General features: G+C 47.7%; 1 protein-coding gene across 1 annotated transcript in view; it reads left to right on the top strand.

Annotated features, from left to right (window-relative positions):
- Pkd1l1 (polycystin 1 like 1, transient receptor potential channel interacting) overlaps nt 1-18,922 on the top strand; it is a 112,427-nt gene that overhangs the window by 4,799 nt on the left and 88,706 nt on the right. Inside the window, exons 2-10 of the mRNA XM_087909487.1 lie at nt 1,339-1,509; nt 3,596-3,715; nt 4,208-4,376; nt 4,833-5,072; nt 7,528-7,660; nt 10,696-10,902; nt 12,069-12,250; nt 14,904-15,125; nt 16,771-16,931. Coding sequence (XP_087765613.1) covers nt 1,339-1,509; nt 3,596-3,715; nt 4,208-4,376; nt 4,833-5,072; nt 7,528-7,660; nt 10,696-10,902; nt 12,069-12,250; nt 14,904-15,125; nt 16,771-16,931 — 1,605 coding nt within the window. The remainder of the gene's footprint in view (nt 1-1,338; nt 1,510-3,595; nt 3,716-4,207; nt 4,377-4,832; nt 5,073-7,527; nt 7,661-10,695; nt 10,903-12,068; nt 12,251-14,903; nt 15,126-16,770; nt 16,932-18,922) is intronic.

Genomic DNA, 18,922 nt, shown 5'->3' with positions numbered 1-18,922 from the left:
TTCATAGACATTTCTTATGCATGTGCTGCGTGAACTGTGATGAGCTTGTGGGGCAAAGGAGACAGAATACAGCGAACTTGAAAATGCAACACAGCCCAAGAACTGTGGGCGTTCCCCAGATGAAGGCACCTGTTCTGCCTGAGTCATTGAAAAGGGTCATGGCAGGAGTGAGTTGGCCAGGAGGAGAAGAGGAGCTTCCATAACCATAACGGGGGACATGACTGAGAGAGACTGGGAAGGGGACCTTTGTTCTATATGGATGGTGAATAAAGCCTGTGAGGGGCAGAGCTGGGAATGGGGGACTAGGACTGGCAGAGGCCATAAGCCTGTGACACATTGGGACTCACCTAACATTTTACAGCCAAAGCAGGAGTAAATGCATAATTTAATAGTAGGGGGTTGGGATCAGCAACCTGCTAGAGGCCTCTCTAGTTCAGCAGAGCTACACTAGTCAGCTGTAGCTGTGTTAGCAGGGTGCAAATCAGTGCCTCAAAATACAACATTCTCAAACAGCTAAAAGCAAACTAGAAAGCATTCATGAGTTCAACCAGTTTTTTTAAGGGGATTTTTTTTTTTTTTTTGGATCTGGGCGGGCCTCAAAGGATTCACTGTGGATCTGTAGGCAGCTGCCAGTCAGCAGGATGACTCTTTTTGTGGACATGGCTGGTCCCATGGGACAACTGAGTTTTCTATCTTCTTCAGCAAGCTAGACCCAGATACTTCCCGTGATAACGGTGACCAATCCAAAGACAAGGCAGAAGAAGTGAGTTGGAGGGACTAGGCAACTGACCATGAGATTGGCACCAATCTAAAAGAGAAAAAATAGCTTCTACCACTTAAAGAAAAATTCAGTCATATTATAGTGATATAGGAACGTCAAGGAAACAGTCAGGATTGGGGGCCATTTTTTAGTCTATCATAATCCTTTGATATAAACTATTTGTATGGTTATTCGAGCAAGTGTGTCTAGCAAACACACACGCATATTGACCTAGCTTTTCTGGAATGACCAGGACCTGCTTTCATGCTGTTAATAATTTCTCGTGCACATCATTTTCATGGTCTAGTGGAGAACACAAACACCAATTGTTAATATGATGAAGAATTCCCAGACAGTAGAAAGCTATGCTACTCCAAGGCATGTTGAACGTGGAACTCAGTGTGCTGTGTGGCTGCGTGACCGTGAAATGTCTCTGCTATTGCAAGGAAATTTTTTTAAAAAATCTTATTTACACTACCAGTATTCAGACTAACCACCCCATTGTGCCTACCCCGAGGTGTTAGTTCTCATGTCTGTTTGATCGGCCATCAAATGTCCACTTTGTCTTCTTTCTCCAGAAGGAGTCTACAAGCTCAGGGCTGTTGTCCATGATGTTCATGGAGCTGATGTGAAACTGGGGCCATATTATGTGAACATTGACCATGAGAACGTGTCTGTATTCATGAACTCCAGCTCTATCCACGAGGGTGAAGCCCTTTCCTTTGCCAACTCCCTCCCACAGCAGAAAGGTGAGACCTGTGCATCGAGATCTCTGCTGTGTGTGTAGCCTGACTCAGCTTTAACTTCTCTGTCCAAGCCCCAGTCATCCTATTCTATACAGTGCCATCCTTCATTTTTACCTCAGGTAGAAAATAGATACTGTGGAGTATTGTGTGTGAGGAGGGATGAGATGGAATCACACAGGGATCCAACCTTAGGGGGTTTGTAATCCAGTAAGGTATCTGGATAAGTGTATTAAAAAAATAGGGGAAAGGACAAAAAAAGGGGGGGCCCGAAGAGGAGCATAGTCATGGGTCTGGGCGGTCCCCTAGACTCTGTCACCATAGAACAGACACTACCTGAGATAGAAGTTGGTACATACAGTGAGCTATGAGGAGCGGGTATGGGAGCATTCTGGCAGATGGCATAGCCATAGCCAACAGTATGTGGTGTGAGATGCTCTTATGTCAGGAACTCCTAACTCCTGCCTCCTTACCCTCACCGCACACCTACCAGCAGGCATCTGATCCCCTGCTGCCACCTTGAGGGAAGGCATCACAAACTCACATTCCAGGAGTCCAAAGAGGGACAGTAATCAAGGGTTCTGAGGGAAACAGCTGGGGCACATTAAGGCCAAGCTAGCGTGAAGGGGAAGACCCCATATTGTTCAACTCCAGGAGACAGATATAGGCTTATAAGAAAGAGAACCCAGTGGGAGGTGCATCCCAAAGAGGTCATTCTTGAGAATCTGGGCTACTTGTACCACGGATGGACTGCATCTCCCTACAGTCCTCCTGGGCAGGGAGGACCCTGTACTAAGCAACACATGACACAGAGCAGGACTTCTAAACCTGCCAAGCAGTGTTCTGTTACCAGCCACTGACCACTCGTATTGACTTGTCTTATCATAACTTTGAGTGGGTGAGCACAGGCCATGTGTGTCTGTGGGTTTTGTGCTAAGGTTTAGAATTGAGTGATCTGAGTCTAAGTCCTCTACCAAAGATCAATAATGGGACATCCTTGTGCATCCGTAACTTTCTTTCCTTGTGTGTTGTGATACCAGATTGTGATCAAGATTAAGCTTTAGTCATTATTAATGAGAACATGTCAATCTTATTCGTGGGGCACACACACACACACACACACACACACACACACACACATATGTATATATACACACACATATATCTCTAATCCATTTTATTTTTGTTATAAAGAAACATTTTTCTTTATAATGAAAAAATTCATAGAAAAACAGCAATAATAATTGTAAAGTCTATTTTCTTTTTAATATCCCAAATGAGTTTATTTCAATCTTCATAGATATCACAGCCCTCTTCTAGGATCTGATTCAATTTTTTTGGAATTTGCCTTCCAGTATAAACATACATATGTGTATATGCACCCACATGCACAAATATATACATACCTATGTGCATACGTACTCACATGCACAAATATATACATACCTATGTGTATATGTACTCACATGCACAAATATATACATATCTATATGTATATGCACTCACGTGCACAAATATATGCATATATATGTGTATATACACTTACATGCACAAATATATACACAAATGTGTATATGTACCCACATGCACAAATATATGCATACATATGTGTATATGCACCGCATGCACAAATCTATACATACATATGTGCATATGTACCCACATGCACATAAAACACTGCACTACATTTTAAAGGCCTTACATGAATGAGGCTTATTGTTGAATCCCCCCATTAAGAATCTTTATGGCGTGAAAACTGTTTCATATGTACACATAGGACAAACATAGTTAGCATAAAGTCAGCTAACAAAGGAATTACTATCTTGCAAAGGGCATAATGTATTCATTACTATGTAGATTTCTCTGAAGAGACAGAAATCATCTAAAGAAACTTAAAGAGAGAGATCCCATGCCATAATTCATGTTTGCCACCTCACTTGAGTGTACGCTCCAAATTTCAAATTCCATTAAAATTCAAAGAGAAAAAGTTGACGATGGGAAATATTAGTGTGTGTGTTTGTGTGTTTATGTTTGTGTGTGTATGCTTAAGACAAATGGCTTAACATTTCTCCTGTGTCTTCTCTTGTTCTAGGCACAGTTGTGACCCATTGCTTTTCATCTATGTCTTCATACAATGTGACCTTTGTTTCTCAGACCCCAGCGGGCAGCGGCCAGGCTTGGCTTGGTGTGACTGTCGGGTATAAGATGCAATGTACGTCTGTTTTCATTCTAGATGTAGCCCTTCTGCCTTAGCAGCTGACTGCTGACACTTCTGCTGTCAGATCAACCCCGGACGCATCCTATTGTCTCTGCCGCAGGCTCTTGTACACATGGACTTTGCTCTAGGACTTCCCTAGAAGCCACAGACTCTGAGCTCCCTCCAGAGTGTGGGAGATGGGGGAGTATCATCTGGTCATCTGCCACCCCTTCTCCACCTTCATTCCCTGCCTTCCAAGCACACTTCCCAAAGGAGCTGACCGGGTTGGCTTGTGAGCCATTCCTGATGGTCTTCAGACTCGGGCTCTACCTCCTGCTTGAGCCCCACAGATCTCTCCTGGCCCCCGGCTTTGCCTTAGATTCACATTCACAGGCTTATTCTCAGTGTTCATGCTTTGGTTAGGTGGCAGTACAGGGGCGGGGGTTCTCTGAGTGGCTTCCAGCCCTTTGTGCTGATGGCCCCCACCTCTCTCTCTCTCTGTCACAGCTGTGTCCATCTACTCCAATGGAACTGTGTTTGCTGCAGACACAGACATCACATTTGTGGCTGTTACCAAGGAAATGATACCCCTGAAGTTTGTGTGGTATTTCGGAGATGACCCACCCGTGAGGACAACTTCCAGAAGCCTTAGAAGAAGGCTGAACATCCCTCGTCGGTTGGTCAACATGGTCTTTAGTGCTAACACAGTCAACAATCAGGATAAAGACCACCCTGGCACTGTCGTGATAGTTTTATTGGTGTTTACATTGCACCCAGCCCCTAAGCATTCTGTGCGTTGAGCTTAGCCATAAAATGTAAAAGAAGAGGGGTCACCTCCTGCAGTGTTACAATAAGCACAGCTATCCTAAATTCAAATTTTATCTCAGCCCTCAGGATAATCTAAACTGCTCTTCCTATAAAGAAGGGCAATATGCTCACCTCATGTAAAAACAGGAACTAAATAATGAGAAAGGGAACGTAAGAAGAATTCCCTCCATCTTGGCTTTGACCCCCCCCCTCCTCCCCCCAATAATGCCCACAACTTAAGCTCCCAGCTCTGTCTGTCTGCTGAAGCGCTGTGGAGATTCTCGGCAGCCTCGTGTTCTCATCTTGCCTTGTACCCCATCCTCAGGTACCACGTGACGGTCGAGGCCATCAGCAGGATCGGCAGCGTAGTCTCTGAGTCCCACCTCATCAGGGTACAGAAGAGAATAATGGCCAATCGGCTCACATCCCCGGCCTCAGCCCTGGTAAATACCAACGTGTCCTTTGAGTGCAGGCTCAACTTTGGCACGGATGTAGCCTATCTTTGGAACTTCGGAGATGGTACCACCGAGGTGGGCAGCAGCTCCTCCAGCCACGTTTACAGCAGGTGAGTGATACAGGACAGGTGGCAGCTGACTGCGGGTGGTACATGGGGCTGCCTTCTGAAGGACCGATGCTTAAAGCCTCTTAGCCAGTCTTGCAGGTCATGCAGATGACAAATGTTGAATGGAAACAGGTCAGACCTGCCTAGGGCTCTGGGGGTGCCAGCCCTAGGGAAAGGAGGCAAGCAGAGGCAGAAAGCCACTGCCAGGTAGTAGTGTTTTAGAGGCTACGGTTCTTTTTGTCCGTAGGTGTACATTTTCTGAAAATTATAGCCCATAAGTATATACACCAATCGCACAGCCGTTTTTGCCGTCATCCATATACCGGCCATCATTGTCTGTGCTCGCAATGTGGTTGTCGACTTCACCCCAGTATCGTTCTGTTCATATTAGGGCAGCTATGGTACCACTAGGCAGCACAAAATGTTCTGTCTTATCGTAATCCTAGGAGCCCTTGCCATGCTATGGGCATGTGATGTCATTAACCATGACATCATTCTGCAGCACCTGGCTAGATTAGAAAGATAAGTGGTATCGGATTGCTTTCATCCGAAACTGTTGCTCCTGAAGGTTTCCTTCGGTGTAAAACCACGAGGACAAGCGGCTCTCGAGGTGGGGCTGCGGATGCCGCAGACAGACAGGTCAACTGTTCCTCGCTGAGTCCTCCGGCTAGGGTGAATCCTGGGTCTTAAGTGGGCCAAGACCTCCCAACGAGTGTCCAGTTTTCACAGCTGCCAGAGACAAGCGTGGCCAAGGCTCGGCTTCAGACTCAGCTGGTGCAGAGGGACAGCAGAGCGTGCAGAGGTGTGATTGTTATGGTGCTGGGGTTGCGGCTAAGCACCATGATCGAAAGCGACTTCGGGAACAGTTTACGTGGGTATAAGGGTCCTGAGGACTTGATGATCACCTGGTGGGGAAGGCACAGCAGCAGGAGCAGGAAGTGCGGTGGGGCTGTGTATCCTCAAAGTCCGCTCCTAGTGACACACTTCCTCCAGCAAAGCCACACTTCCATAGCCTTCCCAAATAGCGCCACCGATTGGGGACTAAGTGTTTAAACACATGTGTCTATGGGTTGGGTGGGGGGGTGTTTCTCATCCAAACCACAAATAGAAGAATTTAAAAACGTAAGGCCCCCGTGGGTGGTGGCACCAGAAGACACAGGCTCATACCTGTGGCCTCTCCTAGCTCTCATGGGCAATCTTTAATTGTCGATCACTAGCCATAATTTATGACTTCTTCCTTGGAAATAGATTCTCAGGTATAGAGGAATCAACCAAAAGTTCCTGAGGGGTTTGCACATGGCTAGGCGGGTACCAAGAGCTCAGGCACCCAGGATGTCCTCTGGGGCTCCAGCAGCCCTCTGTAAATGGCAATGTGTCTGGGGCCATTCCACAGCCCAGGACCCCCATGCAGACATCCTTGCTCTGGGACAATGGCCTGTACCCTGTCACTTGTATTTTAGATAAATGCTGATTGGTCAGTAGCCCGACAGAAAGTATAGGCAGGGTGACCAGGCAGGAAGTAGAGGTGGAGAAGAATTCTGGGAAGAGAGAAGTTTCAGTCTGTAGCCGTCACCCTGACAGAAAGGAAGCCAGACACAGAGCAAGCAAGACGTGACTGCCTCACTGAAAAGAGGTACCAAGCCACGTGGCTAACACAGACAAGAATTATGGGCTAATATGTTATAAGAATTAATTAATAAGAAGCCTGAACTACTAGACCAACCAGTTGATAATCAATGTAGACCTCTGGGTGTTTCTGTGGGACTGAATGGCTACAGGACCAGACAGGACAGAAACCTCAGTCAACACTTTCTCTTCAGAGGACCTGCCTTTCTTCCTGAGCCTCCAGGGTAGCAGGTGACACTCTAGTCATAAGCTGCCTAATTCCCATGATCCTCCTGGGCTGCTTCTCTCCATAGCCAGGACCTTCTGCCCATAGCCAGGGCCTCTCCATAGCCAGGACCTTCTGCCCATAGCCAGGGCCTTCCACACTGCCCAGGGACTGGATGAAGGTGCAGGTTTAAAACCCATTCGGATCCTTTTTAGTTTGAGTTTCTGTCCTAATCCCTAAGGATTATTCAGGAAATCTGACCGCTAGAACCAGATGTGTCCAGAGACCCAGAGTCCCAGTCAGGAATGTCAATCACAGGGAAGAGTTTGAGGCTCAACCTTTGGGTGACTCTGTGGTCAGTAGAGAACTGGGTCATGGCTACTGGAGCGGTGTGCCCTCGCCTGAGTGTCATGTTGTTTGGAGTGACACAGGGACTAATCCACACAGGATGGGCATCTCCACCATGTAGACAGAGAGAATGACCTCTCTGGAGATCAACTTCATGACCCAGGCCCCTTCTGTCTCTACACTTTGGGTTCACTGGCCATCACAGATGGTGATGCAGAGGGATCAAGGGCCAGTGTGGAGCAACCTTGATCTCTCCATGTCTGCTCTCCACCCTTCCAGGGAGGGTGAGTTTACAGTTGAAGTCCTGGCCTTCAATAACATCAGCTCCGCCGTCCTAAGGAAGACGCTTTTCATCGTGCATGAGCCTTGCCAGCCACCTCCAGTGAAGAACATGGGGCCTAAGAAGGTGCAGGTAGGGCTGGGCTTAGGCAAGCGTCCTGCCTGCTTCGATATTGGCTGCTTCGAAACTGCTGAGCTTGCTGGGGAATGAAGGAGGCTTTGTTGAGCTTGTCTGCTGCACTCAGCACAAAAGCGTCCCTGTGAGGGCCCTGAAGCTGGTGCCTGAGCAGGAGAGCCCGGATTTGGAGGGAAGCCTGGCTCCTAGAGGTTGAATAAGCCTTTTATTTACCTATATGACTGACATGCAGCGCAGCTTGCTCCGAGTAGCTTTTTTTCCTTTTCTTTTCTTTCTTTCTTTTTTGATCATATACAGAATGATAGCGCTTTCAGTCCAAAGAAAAATCTGACACCAAAATGAAAAAAAAAATGACCAATTGTATGCTGAGTACTAATTACAAAATGGGGGAAAAAAGAATAAGGCTGCCCTTTATTTCTTGCACTTCTCTGAGGGCTTTGATTTCAAGCAGTTTCACATTCAGGTCAAAGGTGTTCAGCCTGCCGCTCGGGAATCAGAATTCGCCGCTGGCTTTTGCCAAAATGCCTTCTGTGATGGGTCAGCTGCCAGCCTATGCATCTCAGGTCCAGCAGCCTCAGAGCGCAGTGGACTTCAAAGAGAGTATGGGGTTGCCCTGTGCAGGCTGTGGCCATCACGTGTCCATGTCCCTCGAGGCAAGACCTCTGTAGCTCTGAAGGCCGGCGTTCCATGGTGTCAGGCTGTTCTGTGCTCTCCGTGTGAGGGACGGACCAAAACGTGAGGGCGTCTAGGGAAAGACCACAGCTCACAAGGTTCTGGCTGGAATTCTTGTTCTGCCGTGACGTCGATCCTGTCTTTTGTTTGATTTTGCTTTGTTTTAAGGAAAATGTTGTTATTGTTGCTATCTTACGTTCTTTATTTTTATTTTGTTTTAAGATTGGGCATCACTATTTAGCCCAGGCTGTCCTTGAATTCGCTATGCTGCCCAGGCTATCCCAGAACTCTCAGTTTTCCTGCCTCAGCTTCTTGTATGCTGGAATTACAGGTTCACACTCCCACACATGGACGTATTGTTTGTTTGCTTTAATTTATACTTACTTTCAACTGCCTCAATACATAGAAACAAATATTGCACAAATAAATGAGCTTAGCTTTTAATCTGTAAAACAGTTTCATTTGAGTTTTTCTGTAAGATATGGAAAGCAATATTGATGGCACCATTTGCTTTTTATGTTTCTTGTGTTTTCTAAAAGTATAAAGAAAAAAGGAATTATGTGAAATATAGATACCTGGAGATATACTTATTTATTTTAAATGTTTTTTCTATTGTTTAAAAATTGTCTTAATTATTTTAAAATTGTGTGAGTATATGGTTATGTGCATATGCGTACAGGTGCTTCCACCTGCCAGCAGAGGGCGCCAGATATCGTGGCCCTGGAGTCAGGAGGATGTGAGCTGCCCAACATGGGTACTGGGAAGAAAACTTAGTTACCCTGCAAGAGCAGAAAACATTCTTAACCACTGAGCCCTTTCTTCAGCTCCCTGCTATTGTTTTGTTATATGCGGAGACAGAGAGAACGTGTGTGTGTGTGTGTGTGTGTGTGTGTGTGTGTGTGTATGTGTGTGTGTGTGAGAGAGAGAGAGAGAGAGAGAGAGAGAGAAAGAGAGAGAGAGAGACTGAATGTGTGTTTAATGACAAAATTTGAATCATTGTATTATAGAATGACTACTGTTTCTTATTACATCATCATGACTGCTGGTTTATAATGGTGGCATACACTGGATCATATGTACCCATTCTACACTGTTTCCCAGCATCTTCATTATTGAACTGTGACCATTTCTAACTTTCTATTACTACAAATAGCATGTGGCCCTCACTCTGTACACACATCATCTTCAGCATGCAACACTCTGGTGCACATGTTTCTCTTCGTGTCCTTAGTATCTCCATGTCAGAGCTAAGGGACAGAACGCCTCTCTTGGGAAATTTAGCTGTGCCTCCTGGGTGGTCCTGTGCACCCAGTTTGCCAGTACACAAAGCCAGCTCCTACTCCAATGAAAGGTGTATAGTTTAAATGCATTTCATCATTTTGAATGTGTATGAAAATTGAGAGTATTGCAATTTGTCTTTGCCCATGGGTGTCTGGTGGCTTTCTTACAAGTCCTACTCACCCAGCTCATGTTCTCGCTCTATAAAAAACAAGACAAAGAGCAGAGATCAAAGCATATAAATAAAAAAGAAGGTCAATAGCAAAAAGCTATTAAAACAAAGCAAAAGAACTCAAAAAAATATGGAGTCTGTTTTGCATTGGCCAATGACTCCTGAGCATGGGGCTTGCCCTGAAGTGTAGGGTAATAAGGAGACAAAGGGGAACTAAACAAGGAGGAAGAAATGGGGAGGAAAACATGATGGGTAGGTACAACAGGGAAGGAGGGGAGGGACAATGAGCATTTAAGTTGCTGAATTCTTAAAATCCCACTTCTCCAGGAATTTTTCTCTTTTAAATTAAATGGAGCTACCCCCAGGGAGAGCCCATGCACCTAACATCAGCTCCAGAACAGGACGGGGGTCCCTGACCAGACAGACTCACCTGGAATGCTTTTCCACATACAGAGACAAATCCCAAAGTCAGGCCAGAATGTGGAGGGGTGCGTTATAGCTAGTCCCAGAGGATGGGGAAAGGGAATAAGGAGCGTGGGAAGCACAGCACAGCTGTGAATTCCGTGACAAATACACAACCAAGTAACAAACAATTAAATGAAATTCTAACGTAATACAATCTGTAACTTTTTCCTTTAACATTTTCCCATTGGTTTCAGGCTTAACAGATTATTTCTTTCCCCTGCTATCAGTATGTAAGTGTAAATACTTTTCTTGTTTTTGTATTTCTACTGTTTATTTTCGTCTGTAAAATAAATGTACTAGGTGCTATTTGAAGTCCACTCCCAGGTCCCACCCTGTAATTTTGCATATGAATGGTGGGACTGTACCAGTGACACTTTCTGACAGGGTGCTGTCCCATCAGGGTCAGGAGACACCAACTGACACGACCTCTCATGTCAATTCCCAGATATGGCGTTCTCAGCCCCTGAGCCTGGCGGTGACTCTGGAAGCTGCCGTCCTCTGTAACATGTCCCAAGGGCTTTCCTACACCTGGACCATTGTGGATGCTGAGGCGATTGCCGTCACCCTCCCTGCTGCCGTCAACACCCTCGGGCAGACCATTGTGCTCCCTAGCTACACCCTGGAGTGTGGGAACTACACTGCCACAGCCAAGGTGGGCTCACTCACAGTTCCTCAGGCTCGGTGGAGCCAGCCAACTCTTTCCACAAGCCCTAGAGGAAAACCTCTTTCAGCCAATGAAAGGGAGTTTAGTTTGTCTGGATTTTATTTTGGTCTGGTTTGAATTGATTTGGTTGCTTGTTTGTTTTAAAGGTGTAGGTAGGAGTTTAAGAGAGATTTTTTTTTTCTTCAGCTGGAGAAGTAGCCCGGTGCGAGGGAACATTTGCTGTACTGTACAAGTGGGAGGAGCTGAGCTCAAATACCCAGCTTCTGTGTACAGCAGGCAGGCATGGCAGTGTGCAGTGTGCACCTGTAACCCCGGTACTTGTGGGAAGAGGCAGAGACAGGTGACTCATTGCCTAGGCTGGTGCATGCAGCACACACACACACACACACACACACAGAGAGAGAGAGAGAGAGAGAGAGAGAGAGAGAGAGAGAGAATATATGTTCTAATGTTGGCCAAGTAATCAATGAAAAACTACTTCTATTTTTTTTTTTTAATGTAACCTTTTCTTTGCACCTACTTTGAATAAACCCTGTGCTGAAGGAGGGATGGAAAACTAGTGATGCTGCCATGTAGGAGAGAAGCATGGAAGATGTCCACCAGAGGGCAGGGTCATGAGAGAAGTACCCACCGTGACCCTCAGCCAGTGCTATGTTGGGGGCTGGAAAATGATATAGACCACATGGGTTAGAAAAGGGATGTCATTGTTGAAGGAGAGACTGGGGAGAAATACTACTTACCTTTCCTGGCTCATTCAGTGTGCTTTCTTCTATACCCCAGGACCGCCTGCCTAGGGATGGTGCCGCACACAGTGGGCTGGGCCCTCCCACATCAATCACCAATCAAGCAAATGCTTCACAGACTTGCCAATGGGCGAATCTGATGTGGGCATTTTCTCAGCTGAGGCTTTCTCTCCTCCAATGACTCTAGCTTGTGTCAAGTTGACAAGAATACTGACCAACACATACCTAGATAACTGTGCATTTAGGCAGACTTGGCTATTAACAGATCCACGCTCTTCCCTCCAGCCACACTCTCTGATGAACACCGTAGGTGACTCCTGCAGTTAAAGCTGAGGGTCAGTGACCCATTTGCAGTTCTAGGAAGCATCTGCTTTCTTCTCCTGTAATACCCCCTTGTGTTCGCTCTCTCAGGTTCAGATCAAGGGAAGTATGGTGTATAGCAACTACAGTGTTGGTGTGGACGTTCGAGCCAGGGCTCCTGTCAGCGTGATCTCTGAAGGTACCCACGTCTTCATCCCCAGGACCACCACGACCTCCGTCATCCTCAGAGGCTTCCAGTCCTACGACCCTGACAACCCTGGGGCTGCTCTCAGGTAAGAGCCCAGAGCTGCAAGGTTCTCAGGCTCCTACTTCTTCAAACTCTGGCTCAGGACTATTAGGAGAGTTAGTCTGGGAATCCTGCCAGTGTGGTTTGAGATGGTTATGTGTACCAGCTTTCTGTAGTTGAAGTACTCTATCCATTATCCAAGTGTCAGTCAATACAGGAAAGGTGAGTAGAGCGTGAGTCACTTTTTAAAACTCATGCTTAAAATGCCATTTTGGAACGCACATTGTAAGCGCCCCTTTCATAAGGACTCCTTAGTCAGATGCCCTTGTGTGGGGGAGGCAGAGAGCGGCCTGTCAGGTGGCTCTGCTCTGTGGTCCCGGGCTCTGGGCCAGACAGCCCAACCCAGTGGGCCTTTCCCAGTCGTCTGATGTGGTCCTCTTCCTCCCCGCATACATCCCCCCTCAGGCAACCCTCAACCCTCCCCATCACCACCGCAGACTCATGCCCTCTGCCCGTCTGCTCGGTGCTATGTGCAGTGCCACCACCTGTGGGCCCCTTTCCTGTGCCTCTGCTCACCCAGTCACAAGCTCCGCCTCTTCCCACTCACGGTCCTTCCCATCTTCATCCAGGGAACATTTTTTAATTAAAAATAATTTTTATACGAGATATTCTGAACATGATTTACCCTCTCCCATATCATCCTAAATCCTCCCCGACCCCCCCCCCCCACAGGTCCAATCCATGGCCCTGCCCCGTCTCTCAAACAAACAGGCAAACAAACTAGAACACAAAGCAAGAAAGAATGGAGACAAGAAACACATATACACACCAATGCGCACACACAAATGGAACCCATAACACCACACAATCATAAACTGTAACAGACCTGCAAAAGCTAGGTTAGGTTTAAAAAGTGTCCAAATGAAGCAGTATAAGACAAAAAAAAAATCCAAAAGTACCATTAAATTCATTCTGTGTTGCTCCTCTTCTGCTGCCCTTAAGTGTGGTTCGTATACGCAGTGAGACTCCAGAGGAGGAAAGGGGGTTCTCCTTTTTGAGTATATTTCAACTGGAGATAGCTTCTGGGTTGGGGTGGGAGCTCATATCCACTTCCCCGTCTTGGTGCTGGGACCCCAAGGAAACATTTCTTCCAGTCACCCTTCCTCCCACTCTGTCTTTTCTGTCAGGAGATCTCATTAGGTCTCCCATAGAAACCAACCCCGTACACTTCCCCTACATCGCCGGGGTGGAGCCACCTGGGCCTCAGCTTACGTCCATCCTCCAAGGATGGAGTTGTCTAGGAAAAGTTAGAAACCCTCACTTCCGTGCTCTGACCTTTTCACACCCATTTGACTCAGAGGGGAAGCCACGGTCCTGTCTGGAGCAAATCCTGTCTTACCTGTTCCTCACTAATAAGACTGTTTGATGATCATTGCCCTCCATCATGGAGTTTGAGTTCATAACAGAGGGCTCTCACTGGATATACCCCTGGGTCTGGCACATAGTTCCTATTCAGAAATCAGTAGAGAAGTCCCTTTGTGGTTATAACCCCTGCTGTGATCCTTCATGTTTGCCACATCTAAGCGTGGGACTTGGCACTTCTTTAGTACCTTGAGGTGAGAGGTCGCCCCTTCCTGATTCTACCCTGGTACATGCTGTAGACACGGCTCTCAGCAACCAGTGCTTCACCCCAAGCCAGACAGACTAAGGCTGCGTCTCCGTCATCTTCACACCACCAACTATTAGGAGTTCTCATAGTGCCTGAACACGAGAGCTCGGTGTCTCCTGCTAGATGTGCTTCTGAGCAGTAAGGAATCTTTTGGGGGAATCATGGGACAGTTTCTCTATCCAGCTTGTGAACTGCATTGGACACTGAGTTCTGGTGTGCTCCAGAGACACTTCTTGACCCAGAGGAGGTTAAGAGAATGCTGCAACACCTCCTCAGAATGCAGCACCTGCAGGCTACACAAGGAAATGGACTTTTAAGGCCCAATAGCGTTCAGTGACAGTTATGGAAGCAGGGTGTCACGGTGGGGCTGGCCCAGCTTGCCAGTGCATTTGTGTACTGTTTCCTGCCTGCCACATGCCTGTTTAAGCATGTCTCCCCTGTGTATTAAGATCTGCTCAAAGTTGGGATGATGCTGTCCTCCTCCTCCTCCACCCTGATGACGCAACCATCATTGTGGCTCAAGCAATTGCCATTTTACAGAAAGATGGTGAGATTGAAGGAGAATCATTTCAAGTTCCCTGCTGGCCCCACTTTTTACCAGCTCTGAGTGAAACAAGGCGGCTCCCCAAGGCCTCCACCAACCTGTTTTCTTCCTAAACTTGGGATAATGTGACATTCCTGTCTTACCATGTGGAGTTGTCTCCAAGATGAGGTGCACCATTGGCAGAGTCATTGTGAGGGAGTCATTCTAGGCTTTGCAGAGCTGTGATCCTTATGAGCCGAGGGAGTCACCAGGCACAGGGAGGGAAGGAGTGGCAGAAGTAGCTCTAGGACCAGGGTGTAAGACACAAGTCAGTCAGAAGCAGAACTCTAGCCGGATTACAGTGGTCTTCGTGCCAATGAGTGGGAGAGACAGGCCCAGCCCTGTGTCACTGATGTCAAAGAGTAAGGAGTATCACTTCTTCCCAGCCACATGAGCCTGTAACACACAGTGATGCTAACCATGCCCCTCCAATGGCTTCTTTGGCAGGTATCACTGGACTTGCGCCGCAGCCAGCTCGCCAAGGTGGCCCTGCTTTGAGGACTCTAATCCATACCAAGTAGACACTCAGGCTCCTGCCATTTCCTTCCCAGCAAAATGGCTCAGTGGGTGCTGTGACCAGTTCCTTGTGACCCTGACAGTCTCCAGCAATGGGCAGAACTCTTCTCAGGCCTTGATATTCCTGTCCACCCGTTCAGACCCGGACTTCAGGTACCCTTGCCCTGCGCATATGTAGCGAAGCATTCTGGCTGGTGCTGGCAGCTGAGGACTCTGTTCATGGAGACCAGTGTAAAGTTCAGCCGTGTGGGGACCACACCACTAAGTAAGAAGGTGGTGACCAGGGAAAGGCTAGTGTCGTGGGTAGCTCTGCTGTCTCCTGGGCTAACACTGGCACATCAGTGGGTCCTTCCTGTAACCGCACCCATCTCCTAAATTGAAGACCAGTGCTTAAGGCTAATGTTAGAAGGTGGCTCTGATTTCTAGACTATGGAGCCTTCTAGGAATTGCAGGACTGAAGGGATGCAAGTGCAGGTCCAGTTGTGACATCCTGGAACATGAGGGATTACAGAGAGATGCTAGGAACCAAACCCGTAAGCTCTTCATCACCAAGGCTACCAAAGTACTCACATGTACAGCCAGAGAGACCCAAAGCAGGTATGCCAGGGCTGAGCTGAGCTGTCAGGATGGGCAAGGACATGGAAGCCTCTGGGCTCCCCCTGCGAGGTCTAGGTCATATGTGATTGGGCAGGGGCTGAATTCCAGGGGAACCGACTTTGGGGCTAGCACACGAATTACACTTTTCTGCGAATGGCAATACCTGAGCACTTACAAATAGTTCGTTTCTGGGATTTTTCCATTTAATGTTTCAGATGTTGTTTGACTGCAAGAAACTGAAACTATGACCAGCAGCTAGTACATACATGTACATGCACACATACAGAAGTACACACAAACATATGACGGGCTGATTCCTTTTGAGGAAGCAGCAGACCTGGCCTGCCATTTCCTTTTTGCCCCCTGCACTTAATGTTCCATGGTGAAGTCATGGCATAGGGTGTACCCGATAGTGAAAGGCACACAGACTTCTGCACACCACCTAGAAAGTTCCCTCCATACTCAGCCTTTTAAAGAGTCCCCAAGTCCTATAGAAAAGGTATCCTCATGGCGAGGCCCAACATAGCCTCTCACACCACCTAATGATGTTTCAAAGAACCAGAGTTTATGAAATGCTTTTGGGACTCAGCCCTGGGTCAGCAAAGAACCTGGAGAAATTACCAGGATGTAGCTATAGTGACTCAGAGATGGGTGGATGCAATGGGGGACTGCAAGGTGTGGTCCCTGTGGGCACTATAAGGCATGGGGCAGCTCATGACCCAATAGCCCTGTCCAAGTGGGAGGCAGAGCTAAGTCAGATGACTGTGGCAAAGGCAGATGACTTGGCAAGGCCCGGATGAAAATGGCCTATACATTACAGAGGCAAGCGTGTGGTAAAAAGGTAAAGAGATAATAACTCAAGTATTGACTTCTGTGTTTGGACAGCCCGGCCAGAGCCAAGGCTGAGTGACAGAGGGAATAAAGCCCAAGACTGTTTGACACAGAGCAAGTCACACAGCTTCCTTGAACCTGGTGAGGTGTGAGTGTGCTTGTCTGGTGTATTCGGTCAAACGCTGGCTGCTGTGTGAAGCCTAGAAGCTGGTCACATGGTCCGTGATCCTCTGCACAGGCTCTGACGATACATTCAGTTCTCATAATACAGAGCCAGCCCAGATGGTTCAAACACGGCCCGTCCAATAGGATGCAGCCTAAGGATGCACGTGGTATTTTCTGACAACATCAAAGCAATTGCCTGTTCCAGATTCGTCCACATCTCGTGGGTCAACTTTAGAGACATCCGCGTAAACTGGAATGAAGAGCTGTCTCTCCGGGCTGTGTGTGAAGACTGTGACGATATACCAGACCTCACTTATTCCTGGGATCTCTTCCTGGTCAACGCGACAGAAAAGAATACCATGGAAGGTAATATGGCTACTCTTTTCCTGATGAATAAAAAAAGGTTGTTTGGGGGTAGTTGAGGCTGAACCATCGCGTCTGACCTACTCACGGCTGGGGCTCCATCCCGCCTCAGCCCTCTAGACACCTAGTGACAATCCAATAATGGTTTCTCACATATGTGCTGTAAGGAGGCTGAGCACAGACTCACTTGGGCCATTTTATTGGTTGAGAATCACAGGAAGCCATTGCAAAGGATTTGATGGCGCTCACTGTCCAGAGAGCGGTGGACACGGAAAGACATCTGTGTTGGCTCTACGGTCCTCTTTCCTGGCATACAGCTCCTAAAATCCTTGGACTCTTTCATGCAATCTTTTATATGTTAATGAGCTGACAGGTGACTAGCAGTCCCTGAGTATCTTTGAGATGAGGCTTGGCCATCCCAAACACTGGGGCGGGGTGAAGTAATCAACCATGTCTGTGCAGCAAAGCTTCCAGGAGTGTCCCAGAAGGACAGGGATCACTGGTGGAGGGCGGAGTTCCAGAAAGGACTGGCATCTCGGGTCTCTGCTACTCTCTAAATGGGAAGTTGAGGCACACTGCGTGTGGAAAGAGAGTTTATTCAAGTCCTGATGAAGGTGGCCACAGGGAGAAAACGGAATATGCAGTTACTCAGAATAAATGCACCTGATGCGGGGGAGGATCTCTGGTGATTCTACCCTGGGGCAGGGCTTAAGAAGAGCATGGAGAGGGGGAGTGGATTGGCAGTCACTGAGTGACGGGAGGCATTCCAGGAGGAGAGAGGGGGCTTCACTAGGGCATGTGTTATCTCTTCCATGTCAGGATGTCTGGAGAAACCCACCAGGCTGATGAGAATGACCTGGGGGGCGGGGTAGCAGTCTGGGGTCTCAGGCCTCCCATTTGCCTGGACTGAAGAATATTGCGAATTTGTTCTTCTCCACTCCTGACTCTCGCATTCATCCTTTCTCACACCACTCCATGGAGTAGCGGGATGCTGAGGAATGAGACTGAGTTCCAACAGGAAGTGACACAGAAGACTGGGTTTCTGGGCTGGACATCCAGCTCTGCTCAGCCCCCAGTGGATGCCTGCCATGTTTTTAGTCCATTTGAGGCTCTTAGAAAACCTTATAAAGCAGAGTTTGGAGTACAGCTGCCCCCCTACACACACACAGCGAGGACATCCAGTAGGATTGTATCTCATACCACAGGAGAGGGGGCTCTGAATTCTTTAAGACAAACTAGACCTTTATGAATCAAAACCCAAAACCTAAGTGAGGACCTGTGGTAGAGACACTGGCTTCGACAAGGCCAGTGCTGCCTGAGGCCAGCGTGTCTCAGAGAAAGCTGACTAGAGCTCCCATCACCCCCTCTGACAGCAGGTTCACAGAACACAGCGAGACAAACCACTAGCTCACTGTAAAAAGGACACCATGGAGGACAGAGGCAAAAAGGTCAAAAACAAAAGCTGCCTTTTCAAAGAGTTATTTCTGTCCGTGAATATTTTTGTCATTGCTCCTTTATCATAAGCCCTGGTGATGCCTTTTAGAATTATTTACTGAATCCCCATTGTCAGGGAGGGAAATGAAGATTGGGGGAATTTCTTCCAGAATAGAGTCACTCCCACAGTGGGCTCGTTGAACCTGGTAGGGTCACCCTCTAGTCTGAATGTAGAGCAAGTTCTGAACGTAGACTGGGGAGAGCACGTTCAGGCGGGAGGAGAGATCGAGAGTTTCCTTCCCTACTTGCACATGTTTAGGTCATGTATTGGCTTCCTTGGCACCAGGCCACAGCCACGTGCCTGGGCCTTGACCTGAGCATCAGAGCTCCACGGCAGGTGTGTTTACAGTAGCATGGCGCTTCCTGGGAAGACGGGAACAAGTGTTCAGTCACCCCAGACAGGGCACCAAGACACACCCCTGAGGAGCAGTCCACTCATGTCAGGAGCATCACTGGAGGGCTAGTGACAGTACTATAGGTGACTTAAAAACAGATGTGTG

This window comes from Myodes glareolus, chromosome 8 (genome assembly GCF_982192425.1).
Source record: "Myodes glareolus chromosome 8, mMyoGla1.1, whole genome shotgun sequence".
Taxonomy (NCBI): domain Eukaryota; kingdom Metazoa; phylum Chordata; class Mammalia; order Rodentia; family Cricetidae; genus Myodes; species Myodes glareolus.
This window is presented reverse-complemented; position numbering and strand designations above follow the sequence as displayed.